This window comes from Alexandromys fortis, unplaced genomic scaffold (genome assembly GCF_014885135.2).
Source record: "Alexandromys fortis isolate MF-2015 unplaced genomic scaffold, M_Fortis_MF-2015_v1.1 scaffold_162, whole genome shotgun sequence".
Classification (NCBI taxonomy): domain Eukaryota; kingdom Metazoa; phylum Chordata; class Mammalia; order Rodentia; family Cricetidae; genus Alexandromys; species Alexandromys fortis.
In genome coordinates, this window is record NW_026068033.1 from 2119668 (window position 1) to 2136350 (window position 16683).

Here is a 16683-nt window from a genome sequence, read left to right on the forward strand (position 1 = left end):
AGACATTTTGTAGAAATCTGACATTTTCTTGGGAAAATGATTATAAATTTTAGCTTCTGTTGAGTCATGGGAAAGTGCATGTTGATTATGCTCTTTGAATGAGAAGGTTTATTTAAATTTATGACTGCCATTTTCAGTCTCAACATTGGAAGTGATGCTCTAGTCTTGTCTTCCATCAAAGGTTAGAATCTAATTAAGGGGGCAGTGTTCAGGAGAGGACAGAATCACTGAAACGGAAGGAAAGCTCTGCCAGTGGATCAGATGAATAAAGCATGATGTCTGTGGGGAAGGTAACGCAGTGAGAGCTGAGCTACTTGTACAACAAAGATCTAGGCCCAGAGGTAGAAGGTAATTTCGGTTGTAATGAAAAGAATTCTAAACTTTAGGAAGGGACACGACTGTTTGCTTTCATCTATTTCTGTAGCAATGTTAAAGACACCTAAGAAAAGTTGAGATAATACTCAACTTGTTACTTAGTTACCATCTAAGTTTCCTTTATTTGTAGAGCTGGTGTTTCTACCAGAGGAGCACTGACCTGATTTCAGTAGGGTTCCAAATGATGTTTTTTTTTTTTTTTTTTTTTTATTTTAAGAGTAATGCAAAAAATTTTTTCTAAGTGGCAAGGTAATATTTTTTAAAATCAGTCTTTTTTGTTTTAATAAGTATAATTGAAGTTTATGGATCTTCAGTCTTGACCACAAAACATTTTAGCGAAGATGACAGAATTTTATCTTCACAAGGGCTAAATTATCCTTGTTATTCCTACTCCCACAACTGTCTTGCACGTGAGTGTGCTGACATGGATGAAACTGCATAAATCCATGTGCATGGAAAACAACTCATCAAGATGGTGTTCCCCTCTGCCATAGCATCGTCTTCCTTCCCAGAAACCAGCCAGCTTCATCCTCAGAAAGGAGTGACTACAGAATTTTCACGATATTTGTGTCAATCTGATTTATAAACAAAGAAAGTTGGAAAACTCATGTTAGAAAAGCAGTCACCAAGGACAGTTCTTTAATAAGGTCAGCAAAGGCTTACTGTAGATTAGAGGTAGGACACATGCACAAGTGGTGTGATACGCACAGTTTGTATTGGATCCTGTCTACATCCTTGTAGCTAAAATTCTCTAAGTTTATCAAGTTTATCAAAGCTCACTTCTTGGAAAAGGATGAAAATTGTAACTGGGCTTAGTTAAAGCATAGTTCTTGAATTATAATACTGCTATACGTAAATTATAGCCTTGTTACTTACTCTTTTTTTCCCTAGATCTTTATAGACTGGTAACCCCGAATTTCTCTGACGCACTTAGAAGGAGAAAAATATTAATTAATTCCCTTATAACTCAATTATGGTATAGAATTTTGTATAATAAAAATAATTCATATGAAAAAGTGACTTAGGGAACTTGTATGTTGATGTGCCTTTTTGAAGTTGACACTGTTATTTCATATGATCTGATGCATTTTTTTTTTCATTTTTGTTAAGTATTGTAAATGTTTTCTAGGCTGGTTGTTTTTCTTTAGCTGTTATTAGAGTTTGCTGCGTGCCTTTTGAGATAACCTGCAGTCACCTGTGTAGAAAATAATCCAATTTAGCCCTGCGCACTCACCTTAAGCTCTTTCCTATCAGTCACTGAATTTCTGTGAAATTTTTAGTTTTTTTTTTTGTTGTTTATAGAAACTGCTTGGCTTCCCAGAGGGAGAGTAAGTGAACTTAATGTCTATGTGTGATTGTGGTGGTGACCTCATGTCCAGACTGTAGAGCAGCTGCAGTCTTTTAGATAAGGAGTTACAGAAATGTGAGAATTGTAATTCAGGACAGTATAATAGATTTTCTTTATTTTAGGCGAAGGAATCAGCATTTCTACTCTAATACCCAGAGTAGTGGCACCACAGTTACTTTATAGAAGAAACGACATGCTAATAATTGACAGTAGCTTTACAGACTTTACAAATATCTCTTTTTAGTTTGTGGAGGGAAACCTGGAACCTTTCTCATATTTCTTATTTTTGAACATTAAAGACTGGTTAAGAATATAAAACATTTTTCAATGTAGCAGTCACTAGCCACTAAAGTTCCCAAATTCCAAGTGCTGTGTGTGTGTTGTTTTCCCAAGACAGGGTCTCTACATAGCTCTGGCTTGCCTGAACTCTCTCATGTAGACTAGGCTGGCCTTGAACCTAGATCTATGTGCCTCTGCCTCCTAAATGCTGGAAATAAAACTGTGTACCACTATGCCCAGCTAGCTATTGTATTTTATGTGTTTTAATGAGACTATGTAACATTTTATCAGAATCTTGACTATTAATGCTTTGGGGACTGCAGTTTAGTTAGTGCTTTACGTCTTAGCATATAATATGAATTACCTTGAAAAGCTGAATAAAACTCTTGTAGATGTTAAACCCCCTCCTTTTGTGAAGCTAGAGATGAAACTCGTAGTTCTGTACATGCTAGGCAAGTGCTCTACAGCTGGGCTATATTCCCAACCTAAGGTAATCTAGACTGTCTCAATTTTTGATATATATCAACATAAAATAGGAAATAAGTGAATTTTTTTATATAAACTTAATGATTTGCTAAGCCTTTGAAAAAATAAATGCAGTTGATTAGGAAATAGTTGTCACTTATTTAAACATCAAGGTTGGTATATTAAACATGTCTTTTATATGAAGTATTTAATTTAATATGAAATAATACTGAGGCTTAAAGGAGTTTCTTTTGGGCTCTAGAAGGAGTATTTTAGTTATTTCTCAATCAAGTTTACAAGAAAAATGTAGTGTAAACAGGCCAGTAAAGGACAGATTTTTAGGTAAATTTTTTTGTTTTACTTAGATTTAGTTAGAGCTCAGTGTATTTTATGGCTATGAAGCTGGAACTTTATGTTGGATATTGAAAGGTTCTGATTGGAATGAGTAGACATTTCCCCCAGTGTCTTTCAAGAATAGAAACTTACTATGACTTAGCACCCATCACTTAGGTTTGCAAATTGCTCTGAAGCCAAAGTAAGTTTAAGAAGAGTAATGCAAAAATGGTATGTGTCTCATTTGGTTGTTTGGTGGGTCTGCACAGACAAAAATATCTACAAGATAATTCTACTTGACAGTTCAAGTAACTTTACATCTAAGGTAGGCCTAAGAAATAATAAATTTTGGTCTGAAAACACTATATTCACATTGAAAGACTTAGGAATTACCTGGAAGAGATTTGAGTCCCAGGAATTAACTCACAATAAATGAGTATAGTATTTTGGTGTGACTTTACATAGGCTGTCCTCATTTTTGTAGACCTTAAAACTAAATATTAAGCATGGAATAATACTGTTAACTAAGCAAGTAAGAGCTTTCATTTACAATAGTCTAATGGGCATCAATTATGTTTATTTATTTATTTACTTATCTATTTTCATTTTAAGCCAGAAAAGTATACTTTGTTAGTGAAAGGAGTCGTGAGACAATTTCAGTCAAGATAACTTAGAATGAATGATACGTAAGCAGATTTGAAGTTGGGAAAAAGATACTTGATCCTTCCATTGGTATATAGATTTACTTTTGTAACAGTTATACACAGTACACAGTGAGATTATTGCTAGCTTCTATTTTTTTTAAAAGCTGCTTTACTGACTTTCATTTGCAGTGTCCATACAATACCTATTTATGTGAAAACAGTAAGCCTTTGTATTAAACACTTTTTAAAAAAATTTATTATGTGAAATTACTGGAAAATAATAGTATGTTAAATGATATTAGAAGAGAATATTGAGTTCATAAAACTCAGTTTGTTTTCATCATAAAGTGGTTAAGCCCTTAAATCTGTCACCTGCTTAGCACAGGAGGTTATGCTTTCATTGTATATAAGAAATCTGTGATGTGGTGACCTACCTCCCATGCTAACCATTCAATTATTCCCCATGAACTTTAGCCTAAGTTTTCAAAGGTAGATGACAAGATTTTGGGGGAAGACTTAACACTTTTAAAAACCAGTGTTAATTCTAGATTATGGTAATAAATGTATGTACTTCAAAATAACTACGTACTGACTAGAATTTTTTGAGCTTCTGGGTTCTTAGGATCAAAGCTTATCCATTCCTGTCTGTGCTCCGGGAACCCTGCTATGAGTAGAGTTATATTGACTAGTGGTGTTCTGCTGCTTATCCACGGACCTCACTTACTGCTTCTGAAGTTACACTAATAATCAACTAGACCATTAAAAACCTACGAGGCCAGCCTGGTATACAAGAGCTAGTTCCAAGACAGGCTCCAAAGCCACAAAGAAACCCTGTCTCGAACCCCCCACCCCCCCCACCCCCCCCAAAAAAAAACAAACAAGTAAAAAAACCGGTACCATTTAAATGGCTTGTTAGTAAAGCTACCGATAATGAGTTCATAATGAAACTCAATGGTTCTAGTTTGATATTATAGAAAACATGCTGATGAAATCAGAATTTGGACTGAGTTCTGCCTCTGAATACTACTTGACAACTAACTTACCTTAATTGTCTTCTATTTTCCAGGAGTGTCCTCTTTGCCCTTTGAATCTTCTCATTTTCCAAGAATCTTAATTATATAGACTATGGTTTATTTTTTTACATGTAGCATCTAAAGACATAGAAGCACCCGAGAGAATTAGGGGACTGTGGTAATTTTGGATAATTATCTATGTTTTCTTTCTTAGCCTGTGGACATCTCAACAGCAATGAGTGAACGGGCACTTGCTCAGAAGAGACTCAGTGAGAATGCATTTGACCTTGAAGCCATGAGTATGTTAAATCGAGCTCAAGAACGGGTATGTGACTTTTATAATGATTAAATGAGAATTTTACTCTCTAGATATCTGACTCATTACAACAGTAGTTGTGAGAAACCATTACCGTTTTCAGGTGTGTGTTAGTGGAGAACTGGACTCAGTCTACATATGCTGTTTTATATTGATATTCGTTATACTTTGTTCTGTCTTAATTGCTGACTTATTTGAAATAAAAATGACTTAGACCTAATTAGACTAAGAAAATGTTTATTGCATACTATGGAAAGAACTATTTGAGAACAAAATAGAAAATAAATCCCTCAAGAGATTACAGTCTGATCTGCACATAGGTGCCCAGAATAACTCTATGAGGTATTACCATTACTCCTTGTTTCAGCTAAGCAAACCGAGCTAAGCAGTAGTCAGCTGATACCCACAACTCGTAAGTAGAAGTGGGGTTCATTACCAAATAATAATGAATCAGAGTCTACTTTGAACAGGAAGGAAATAGCTTTTCATTTTATGCTAAATCTATATAGGAACAGTTTAGGTAGGAAGTAACATTGCTGGTAATACAGGTAATGCATTACATGCAACATGAAAGATACCTGATTCTGCAGCACAGTAGGTGAGCGATGTGCTCTATTTTTTTCTGTTTTTGACCATTTTCTGTACTATGCCATTGGTAGATAATAGTTAATATCTCGCAGGATTCGCAAAAGATTTAGATGATCATGGCAATTATTTGGATTCATTTGTATGATACGTCAAATGACAAAGGCAAAGATCTTTGGCCATAAGAACTACATTTTTCATCTCGAACCCTCATACCTTCTTTTGCGTTAATAGATTTCACTGAATGTTTTAAAACTTATTTGAACTTTAAATATATCATTATTTGGCTACTTCAGCAACCAAACCATTTTTCCTCAGTGAATTAAACTACCAGTGTGGCGCTTTCATCAGATCAGTACTTTTACTTATTGAAGATGGTGGCTTTTTTTTCTTCAGATTGATGCCTGGGCTCAGTTGAACTCTATCCCTGGGCAGTTCACAGGAAGTACAGGAGTGCAAGTCCTAACACAGGAACAGCTGGCTAATACTGGTGCCCAAGCCTGGATTAAAAAGGTACACGGACTATCAAAAAATAAGAAGCTGAGTTTTTTGTTGTTGTTTTTTTGATAATCATACCTTAAAAATGGAGAGGCAAGTGACTAACCTAAGTTCCTGAGTAAGTTTTACTATGTGTATATGCTCCAGGATGGACACTGAAGATGGGCTGAAATCCTGACACAATGCCAAATGCACACATACGGCTCGAGAGCCACTCACTTTATATCTGGAGGTGGTTGTTTTTCATGATTTTGCAGTTGGTTTTAGTGGGGGTGGTTCTACTTAACTGTTTTGAATGCTAACTGTACCAGGTGCTGTTCAGAATCCTCCGCAGTTCCTGTTGGACTACTAACCTAATCATTTCAGAGCAGTGTGCTCAAACATTTTCATCACGGGATACTTTATTACAGGTTTAGTTTTGGTGGATCACTACCCCCAAGAGCCCTTTGCCACCCTAATATTCCATTCCTCTATCCTTGTCCTCTCATTAGTGCCTGCACCCGCTTATAAATACCTATGCTCCTACCTTCCTATTATGACTTCTAGCCCCAGGTCCCTATATGGTGGTCAACTATTAGATCTAATGAAGTGGTTGGGAGGCCCTAATTAATACTGCATGTGGTAAACTTGCCATGGGACTGAAAGGTGGGAGGAGGATGGTTGTGGAATGTGGGGTGGGCAGTTGTGAAGGGGGGTAAGAGGGTGGGGTGGGCTGGAGATAACTATCTGTGGACCACCATTTAGGTCCTGGTGGCCTCTGGTGATCCACAGGCTCAATTTGGGAACCACTGACTTCATGAAAAAACAGGATATGTAAGACCTAAAATCAAGGGAGAGGACGGACATCTCATGCTACGAAGATGTAGGTGCACCTGATCTCAGATTCCTGCAATGAGATTTTTCAACTCTACCTACGGCTACCTCATTGTTGGGGGAGTCTTAGGTGGTTAAAAGGGGGTATTCTGAAGCAATGATGCTTGGTGACGGGCTGTGGTTTGGTTGGATGGGTGATGAGAAATTTGTTTCAGGAGTACTGGCAGCAGCAGCTGAAACTGGGAGGCTGCGTGGTCTCTTGGATTGGGAAGGTTTCTTTGTCCTGCTGTACTCCTGACTCCTTGTGTGATCGTGGGCAAGTAATTCCTTGGAATTTTTGTCTCCCAAGTGTCAAGTGGTGGGAGACAGGTTCTTATTAATGTCTCCAACAATGGTAATCAGTGATGTGATGGGCATCTTATTACTTGTAGAATTGGAATGAGTGCTACTCATGGATGAGCTGAAGTTTTCAAAAAAGAAAATTTTGGTTGCTTTGGACATTTAATATCATAACAGTTTTATAGCAAGCATTTCCTGTGGTTCTCTTATTAACTAATTAATATAAGGTATTTTACACAACTTCATTGTGCTTGCCTTTCCCCTGTTAAGAAAGTTGCACGCATATGTACCTAGGCATTGGTTTTGGGTGGAAAAGGGATTATCTAGCAATATTTTTAATGATTAGATTAATTTTATATACTAATACTTCATATAAATTATAGAAGTTGATAGTTGAAAAGTAGATTTCATTTTAGTGGGGAGGAATTGTTTACTTTTTTTTGACACTGGGCATTAAAACTGGGGCCGTCAGTTTTAGGTAGTAAGCAAGTTTTCGAAAGTCACACATTCAGTCATGTTTCATTTATTTGGTTCCGAAGCTCAGTGTTTGGTATTTATGAGTATTTATGCTTGTAATAGTTCATGTGCATTGCCAGGTAGAAGCTTCTGGAAGGTTTTCCATTGTGAAATGTGCTGCTCTCTGTGTATGTGTAAAGAGCAGATAAACATAAGTGAATTTCCAAGGTGAGTTTGCACTTAAGTGGCTCCCTAACACCGTCTCATAAATAGATTTGTGCTGTTTTTCAGCTTGTAAGTAGTTATTGTTTACTAGAACCTTGAAAATGATTTAGCTTTACATTTTATATAGGATATAATCTGGGAAGCAAATTCTTACATTATAGAAGGAATCAACAATAGCAAAATGATCGTATTGTGAATTACTGGGTAGAGTATCTGGATGGAAACTGGAGGAGCATTATTTACGAGTCATTTTTCAAACTTTTTCTACACCCATTGTGTTTAGGAAATGTTGAAATGGCCATTTGGCTTTTCTTGGCCCAGCACTGTCACCTATTAAAAACCATAGGGAATACCAACTAATAAATACCCTGTGTTCTTTAGTTTGTTTCATTTATAATCTCATTTATCAGTAAGACATTTAAAACTTCATTAATTTTAATGGACCTTTATGTTCTCAAAATTATTTGGGTTTTAATTTCATAAAAAATGTTGGTTATTGTGGTCTCATTAGATCAAGATAGCTTTTTACACTGGGTAAAGAGGCAGGTGCTAATATAGCAAACAAAAGTGGAAAACTGGGCTACATGGGGATTTATATTGTACTCTGTCTGTACAGTTGCCCTTTTTTTTAGGAGTGTTACCTGGAAAAGAGGGGAGATGAACCTGAAGTAAGTATAGTCATTCTAGGTGTGTAGCATCAAGGCAGTGGAGACCCAAGCATCAGCTAACTTTTCTCTTTATACATCCACAATGCATGGCCTGCACCAAATAAGGAACTGAACCAGGGGTATGTTTTTACCTCCACAGCTGCCTCCTTCCATCAGAGCACCTTGTTGAACTTAATGTCTAGTCATATGTCCTTGGCATATTTTCTCCCCAACATTTAATTATAAAGCTGGGAAACAAAGCTTATATATTTTACTGCAGTGTACAAAATATAACTTTTAAGGATCAGCTTACTGAGAAGGAAAAAGAATGCATACCTGCTTGCTGAGCTACTAAACATTTGACTCTGTAATGACTTAGAATATATTTGGCAGAGAATATTAATGTAAAATGTTATAATAATCTGAAATAAAACGTTTAGAGATGCTTCAATTAAAAAGGAAAAACCCCACCTAGATCAACAGCAGAATTCATAACTGATAGAATGTGCATTGATACCTATTTCAAGAGGCACTGGCCATTTCTCAGCTGGAAGATCCAAGACTGCTGACCGTGCTAATGCACATAGTTGTGCAGCTCAGGACATTAAGTGGTTTGCTGCTTTGATGGAAATTATGGTTCAGTGGGTTGGATACGAGAGAGATGATTGTTCACAGAATAACCTGTGAACTTTCACCCCTCTGTATGGAAACTTGTTTCAGGGCCAAATCCTTGTAGCTGTCTTCTTGCCCCGGTCAGTGCCAGCCGTACTATTCACAACACTGCTGCTACCGAGGCCTAGGTATGTAAACATTTAAGGAGTTTTTTAAGTCTCTTAACATCAAGCCAGGTTTTAGAAGCATTCAGATTTGGTATACTCAGGGTATCTGATGTGCTTATAACTTACTACATGTTAATTTATTCTGTTTATAGGGATTTTTAAAAAATTTGATACTTGCTTTATAGTAGAATGGGGAAGAAAACTGGATGACAACTGTATGCTTCTTCAGTGTTCAAACTATTTTAAAATAATTTCTAGGCTTTATTCATAAACTAGGTATACCTGAGATAATAATATTGACTGTTTTAACATTGCCTTCTTTTTATTTTACAAGCTAAGAAGAGATACCAGTGAACCTAAATAGTGGACGAAAACAGGAGTGCTCTTTTTGTTGTTGTTTTTTTTTTGGAGGGGGGCACCGAGGGGCAACTGTTAAAATTGCCATTTGACTTTCAAGTGTTGGTAATTATTACTAGAACATAAGCTACAGAATGTACTAAGCATAGTAGAGTTTCAATTTAATGGTACTGATCTAGAAGTAAAGGAAGATTTAACTTGTAGTTCAGTTCTAACTGTAAAATGGGGGCCTTTTCCCTTTTTTTCTTTGGATAGGATCAGTTTTTAAGAGCAGCTCCAGTAACTGGAGGAATGGGTGCTGTCTTGATGAGAAAAATGGGCTGGAGAGAAGGAGAAGGGCTAGGAAAGAACAAAGAAGGAAATAAGGAACCCATCCTCGTTGATTTTAAGACAGACCGGAAAGGTAAGTTCTTTTGAAATATTTTGAGTCCCATTGTCTTTTGTTTTTATCTTATTTTGGTCCTAATGCCCATGGACTGGAGACAAATAATGAATAGCTCTTTGCTGGAGAACCTTTAACACAGTTCTCACCCACGCAGTTTCTGTTGATGAAGATACTAGTTTGATAACTTGCACTGTGGTAGTTCTATGAAAATCTGTGCGTTTTGAATATTTAAATTTAATAAAATTTTTCTTTTGTTCTTAATGGAGATTACCAGGTATGGTTGCTAGGTTTTTTTGGTTGGTTGTTTTCTTTTTTTTTTCTTGCTACATTTATTTATTGTGCAGACATGACTGGCAAGCACCCTTATTTGTGGAAACATCTTCTTGGCCATTATTTGGTTGTCTATTTTATTTTTTTAAAATGATTTATATATAGGGGTCTGCTATTTCTGCATGTATGTTTTTGCAACATATACCAGTGCCCATAAAGCCCAGAGAGGGCATTGGATCCTGGGACTAAAATTAGAGATGGTCGTGAGCTGCAGGGATGCATGGAAGACCAGTGCTCTTAACTGTTGAGCCATCTGTCTAGCTTTTTTGGTGGTTTTTTGATACAGTCTGTATTTTTGCCTGTCTCTGCTGGGCCTTGAATGCCTTGAACTTGCCTTGTCTCCTGAGAGCTAGAATTACAGGCCTATGTCATCACAGTCCTTGGTTCGTTTGTTTGCCTTTATTTCTAAGGTGTGATTTTTTTTTTCTTAGACACTTTAGTTTTTTAAGTTTCTACTTGATTTTTGTGTTGTGGGTGAAATCACAGATGAGCTGCAGTCGGCAGTATTATTTCTTCATTACCTCCTATTGGGGACCTTGGAATTGTTGTTTCTGTTAGCTGTTTTAGAAATATGCACATAGTAACTAAAGTTAACAGCTAGCTAGTGGGCATTGAATGTTGGTTGGTAGCTCATATTCCTTGTGTAAGCCTTTACTTAAGATAGGGGCCAGGCCTGGTGGTGAATGCCTTAGATCCCAGCAGAGACAGGCAAATCTCTTAAGTTTGAGGTCAGCCTGGTTTATAGAGCAAGACTTAGGATAGCCATGGGTACAAAAAGAAAACCTGTCAACAAAAAACCAGAGCAAAANAAAAAAAAAAAAAAAAAAAAAAAAAAAGTTGGAGGTAGAGGCAGGCATATTTCTGTGAGTTCCAGGACAGCTAAAGCCACAGAGAAAACCCCATCTGGGAAAAACAAAAGGGACATCTATCATATAGCCCAGGTTAGCCTTGAGCCCGCTCCCCCCAATCCTACTTTCTTAGACTTCTCAAATTCTTGGATTATAGGCATGTGCTACCATATACAATTTAGACATGACTTTTAGAAACTGGATTTTTTTTTGAAGTTCAATGATCAGTGGGAGTAGACTATCTGAATCCAGTCGGTTTTGTGTAATTCTAGGAAGTATCCACATTGAAATTACTCAACATAATGTGTGAACTTTTAGACAGAGGGAGGTTTATATTCTAGCAATAGAGTGGCTGAAAAGTTTGCTTTTTAAAGACAAAAAGTGGGAAATTGCACTGGTTGGTAATTAGGGAGGGGCTTGCATTTGTTAAAGATGCAGGGTCTCATTTTTGGGACACTTGCTTTTTCACTGTGTGTGCCTTTGTTTTGTGGGGACCATACTTTTAACTTCATCCTGTTTTAAAAGATGAATTTGTAAAGATACTTGTAGTTAGTAGTTTCCACTCTTTAAACTTGTAGGAAAAAAGACTGAGATGCTGGCAGTGACATGGCCCTTCTCTGAGTGTGCACTTAAATGGAGGTTAGAGATGAATATCCCATGGTAGATGTCAGGCACCATCCACCTTGACTTTGGAAACAGGGTCTCACTTGCCCCAGGGACCCACCTGTCACCCAAGTGCTGGAATTACAAGTGTGTTCCAACACTGCTGGCTTTTCAGAATTTGTTGATGGGGTTCAGACTCAGATCTTTGTGACAGTGCTCTGTGACTAAAGTCCACTTTTATTTTATTTGAAGGCATGAGTATTTGGTTTTAGTAGGAGGAGGTATTTTTTCCATCTATTATAATTTTAAAATACTAATTGTAAATTTTGGCTTCCTTTTTATAGGTCTTGTTGCAGTAGGAGAGAGAGCACAGAAAAGGTCTGGGAACTTCTCTGCTGCAATGAAAGACTTATCAGGTGAGAACAAAACCCTTACTCATACCATGAAATCATAAAGTTGTTGGAAAATTGGTGTAAATATTTATAATACTTGTTTTTCTCTCTACAGGCAAACATCCTGTGTCTGCCTTGATGGAAATCTGTAATAAAAGAAGGTGGCAACCACCTGAATTTCTCTTGGTCCATGATAGTGGCCCAGATCATCGCAAACATTTTCTCTTTAGGGTAAATATGAACTTATATACTAATTATTTATCAGTATTAGAGGGCTAAGGGATAGGTGTGATACAACCAGTGTTAATATTCTGTGGGTGGGTTACAGATGTGCATATATGTGGGAAGAGTGGGTTTTTTAACTTGGAGGGGTACTTTAATGTATAATTAAGAATTATAAAATTAAATGGGGGGCATAGGCAAAATAACACTTGATATTTTCTAGGGGAGTGGGGGGGTGTAATTAGTACTTTGGAAGTGATGCGGAAACCTGCACTTATTTTGCAGTTTCCTTTTAAAAATCATTTACTGCTTCTGGGCTGAGATTAATTTTAATTTGGGGTTTATAATTTGTAAGTTATTTATAGAATTTAGTGAAAAAGTACAAAGCTAATAGATATTAAAGTTTGATGCTGTTCTTATTGTATGTTTTTCTTGAATAGGTATTGAGAAATGGAAGCCCTTACCAGCCCAATTGTATGTTTTTCTTGAATAGGTATTGATTAATGGAAGCGCTTACCAGCCCAGCTTTGCCAGCCCTAATAAGAAGCATGCTAAAGCCACAGCAGCTACTGTGGTTCTTCAAGCAATGGGCCTTGTACCAAAGGACCTCATGGCTAATGCCACTTGCTTCAGGAGTGCCTCACGTAGATAGATTGAGGTTTTATATTAATCATTTCAGATAATTTTACTCTGCATCACAATGTATTTCCTCCTTAATGTTGTAAATATTTCACAATTTAAGACATTGTGTAAAAAGCAATCTGTACAAACATCTCCAGGCTTTGGTTTTTGTACCATGGAAATTGTATTTAACCATACAGGGTTTTGGTATGTTTATATTGTTTACCTTAGTGATGTATTTGTTTAAGTGGCTAACATCAAAACAATTGTTTGAAGGCATCAGTAATATTCAGTGTGGAATGTTAAATAACGCTTTTATACTGTATTTTGTACTATGATGTAACTCCCCTTCCTTATGGCTAGGCTACTGTAACACTTGCCTGTAATCAGTGAAGGGCTGTGCACCTTGTACTATTTCACAATGGGTTCTGCTGGACAGATACTGGGCCAGTGTTATTAAAGTAATGAAGCAAGATCTGTTCCACAGGGCTAATGCCACCATCCCCCCCTTAAATTTTTGTAGAGGTTATGAAAAGAAAGTGATCTGTTGTGTCATGATCAGCACTAAGTCCTGCATTCCCATTAAAGCCACTTGGATCATAAGAAGGGAGTGAATGGAAGTCCAACTAGAATTTACTTCAGAGGCCAAGTACATATTTAGTATGGCTTGAGTTGTGATATAGTTTTACTTTGATGTGCATTTTGAATTGCAGCTACACCTAGATAGACGTAAATAAAAACGCTGTAACCAACTTACCTAATAAAAATTGGCAATCAGCCACTATTTTGTTGAATATGAGAAAATTTAAGTTGATGTTAATTTTTTAGGGTCTGATAGAATATTCATGTGTATTACAGTGGTATTCATATGCTATGTCTCTAAACTTTATTTTCAAAAGCTTAAGGCCCAAATACAACCTTCTCTGGAATAAATGTGGTGTCTTATTTTCTGGCTTTATGGAACACATATAACTAAGTATTATTATTTGTTACCCAATACTTGTGATTTCTATGCATGTTTATTTGAAAATGCTGATTTTTACATACACATGCAAACACACAGACTACCTGTAAGCACAGTGAGTACTAAGATGCCCAGACTGACCATCCAACACTTCTGTCTGACTCGACAGAAGAACAGTGTGAGTGGATACCGGAGAAATCATTAATGTCAAGGCTGCAGTCAGGTCTACATTTCCCAAGTCTCCAAAGAACCCACTGCTAGTCTAAGGACCATCAGTCTCAATGGATTAAGTGCTGTGTATATACACACACAGGTAATGTCAATTCCTCATCTGTAATGCAACACTTCATTCAGTTCTCTACTCAGGTTACAATCAAGTTGCAGATATAGAATTGTCATTCAAGTTATCTGAGGTTTAAGGAAACAGCTCGCATCTCCTGAACTAAAAATGTATGAAAATAACAAAAGCAAAATGTTGATTTTTAAACCTAAAACTAATGCATTTAATAATAAAAGTTCATATAAAAAGTCAATGCTTAAAAACATTTCAGTATTTTAAAACATAGTCTTCCAAAATGAACTTTAAAGAGCCAGAGACCTAAGAATCATCAATTTCCTTCCTTGCTAGGAAGCTTTTCCTCAGTTTCCCTTTAGGCTTACTTTGGTGTTCAGGATCTCCAATTAAAAATGTAGTCATTCATTTCCACATTCCTTAAGGATGACTTCCCCAGTAGTGGTATTTGACTGAGCTGCTGCAGGGTTTTGGGGTGCAGCCCACAGTTAGCAAGGTCCTTAGGAGCATCTTTCTGCAGAAATACAAGTACACATCCATAAACACATTAGTTCTTCCACCCCGAGTTTTTAATCACCATACAGACTGGTAAGTAAAAGTCACTTAATCATGGTTACAAGACCTTCAAATGTGACAGGTACCAGGTCCATTAAGGACTGTTGTTAAAGTCTAAAGATGATTAAATACATGAAAAACAGGGAAAAGCTAGATGTAGTAAACTGCATTCCCATAAACTACAAAGAAACCAGGCATTACTAAACTTCAGTTGTGAGGGCAGTAAGAACTTGTTAGGTTTGGACAGTTTTGGTATTGCCTGATTTCATAAATTTTATGATGTACATGTGGCTATTCCTTAATTCATAATTTGCTTTCTAGCTTGATACAAATGTGGCCTATCATGAGTGACATTTCTCCCAGCAGGAGGACACAAGCTACAATTGAGACTACTTACTCTATGCGGTTCCTTCTCCAGCGGCAGGCAGACATTGAATGCAGCAGTTGGCTCATGTGCATACATCCCAGCAGAGAATGACCCTCTCTGTGAAGATCTGAGTAGCATGATCACAGATTGCAGAGCATGAGGCATGACAGGACCTGTGATCTCCAAGCTAAACTTGTCTCTGTACCCAGAAAGATCTTGTGTCTTTACATTAATGCTTCGTGCCTTCAGAAAATTGAAAGAAAAAGGCAATTAGGATCATAACTCAATCTGTCCCTTAGCTGAAGATGTGGCTGGTGCATTTTTATTCAGGGTTTCTTCTGATAGGAAACACGAACTACTTTTGTTTCCTGAGATGGTTACATAATACTTAACATGTTGCTTCACGTTCCCTGTTTTTGAGATCTATAACTACTTTTGGGTGTGTGATTGCATTGGTACATACATAAAACGGGATTAGACGGCTTAAATGACAAATGTAGGGAACACCAAAATGTTGCCATTATAATTTATCCAGTACGGGGGTGGGGTGGGGTGGGGGGAGAAAACCAAAATTCAGCGCGCACAGTGGCTTAGGCCTGTAATTCTGGCACTTGGTAGCAAAGGGTCAAGAACTCAGGGTCACCCTCTGCTACAGTGAGTGTAAGGCTAGATTGGATTATGTCATATGATAAAGTCATAGAATAGATACATAATAAAGTACACATATTCTGAGAAAGGGTCTCAGGTAACCCAGGTGATCATCCTTCCACCACACAAGCTCTTACATAATATTTATTTTTAATGGGGAAAGCAAAAACTAAACTACTGGGAATGTAGGTCAGCATACAGTGTGTCAATATGCCCCAAACCCTAGCTCAGTCTTAGTATAGAAAAAACAAAGTGCAAAGCATACTACAACAATTAAAAAAATTCCCAAGTATAAATTTTAGGCAGGGGGTGTGTGTCTCACTATGTAGCCCTGGTTTTTCCCGAACTCACTGAGATCTGCTTGCCTCTGCCTCCCAAGTGCTGGGTTTAAAGGTGTAGCCACCCCATTGTGCCTGGTACCTGTGGGGGTAAGAGGGCATCAGACCCCCTTGGAGCCAGACTTACTGATGGCTGTGAGCCATGGTCATGTTGGTGATGGGAACTCAAGTTGGGTCTTCTACAAAAGCAGCAAATGCTCTTAAATGCTGAGGCATCTATCTCCCTAGTCCCTAGGATTACTTTTTCAAAACGGGGAATTTGAGCTAGGCATAGTGGCACATGCCTTCAATCCCAGGCCTCAGGAGACAGAGTGGCCTATGGAGGCAGTTCCAGGGCAGTCAGGGCTACACAGGAGTGGAACCCTGTACTAAGAACCGCCTGCAGGCGAAGGACATCCTTGCTCACCTTAAGCATTTGCATCGAGGCACCTCGGAAGGCTACCGGGGATAAAAGGGTTGGAGGGAGGCCTGCCTGTGCACCGGAGGTAGCAACTAAGCTCTTGCAGTTGATCAAAAAATTGAGCAACGTGAAAGTGTTGAGTCCTTTCACCAGTACAACAGATTCAGGTCTGTGATCCATTTGTACTTCAGTTTTTTCTCTAAGTCTGAAAATGACAATCAAGGAAAGAGCAAAAAAAAAAAAAAA

The 16683-nt window shown here is 37.5% G+C and overlaps 2 protein-coding genes across 15 annotated transcripts in view; one reads left to right on the forward strand and one right to left on the reverse strand.

The window, feature by feature from the left end:
• Positions 1-13806, forward strand: part of Son (SON DNA and RNA binding protein) — a 33220-nt gene extending 19414 nt beyond the window's left edge. For 2 of the 11 annotated variants that reach the window (XM_050164772.1, XM_050164783.1), the window contains 6 exons: positions 4672-4782; positions 5755-5871; positions 9728-9875; positions 11983-12054; positions 12146-12261; positions 12746-13806. In XM_050164772.1, coding sequence (XP_050020729.1) covers positions 4672-4782; positions 5755-5871; positions 9728-9875; positions 11983-12054; positions 12146-12261; positions 12746-12904 — 723 coding nt within the window. In that variant the 3' untranslated portion in view covers positions 12905-13806. Of the gene's footprint in view, positions 1-4671; positions 4783-5754; positions 5872-6003; positions 6113-6627; positions 9876-11982; positions 12055-12145; positions 12262-12692 lie in introns of those variants that run through there. The other 9 variants (XM_050164773.1, XR_007595798.1, XR_007595797.1 and 6 more) reach the window with 9 other exon arrangements.
• Positions 560-16683, reverse strand: part of Donson (DNA replication fork stabilization factor DONSON) — a 22121-nt gene continuing 5997 nt past the window's right edge. The window contains exons 8-12 of one of the 4 annotated variants that reach the window (XR_007595800.1): positions 16444-16642; positions 15082-15294; positions 14498-14643; positions 4488-4595; positions 560-950 (exon numbers count right to left, since the gene is read on the reverse strand). Coding sequence is in view for 3 of the 4 variants with exons in the window: in XM_050164789.1 (XP_050020746.1) it covers positions 14506-14643; positions 15082-15294; positions 16444-16642 (550 nt within the window). In the remaining variant the exon portion in view is untranslated. Of the gene's footprint in view, positions 4596-14312; positions 14644-15081; positions 15295-16443; positions 16643-16683 lie in introns of those variants that run through there. The other 3 variants (XM_050164789.1, XM_050164788.1, XM_050164787.1) reach the window with 3 other exon arrangements.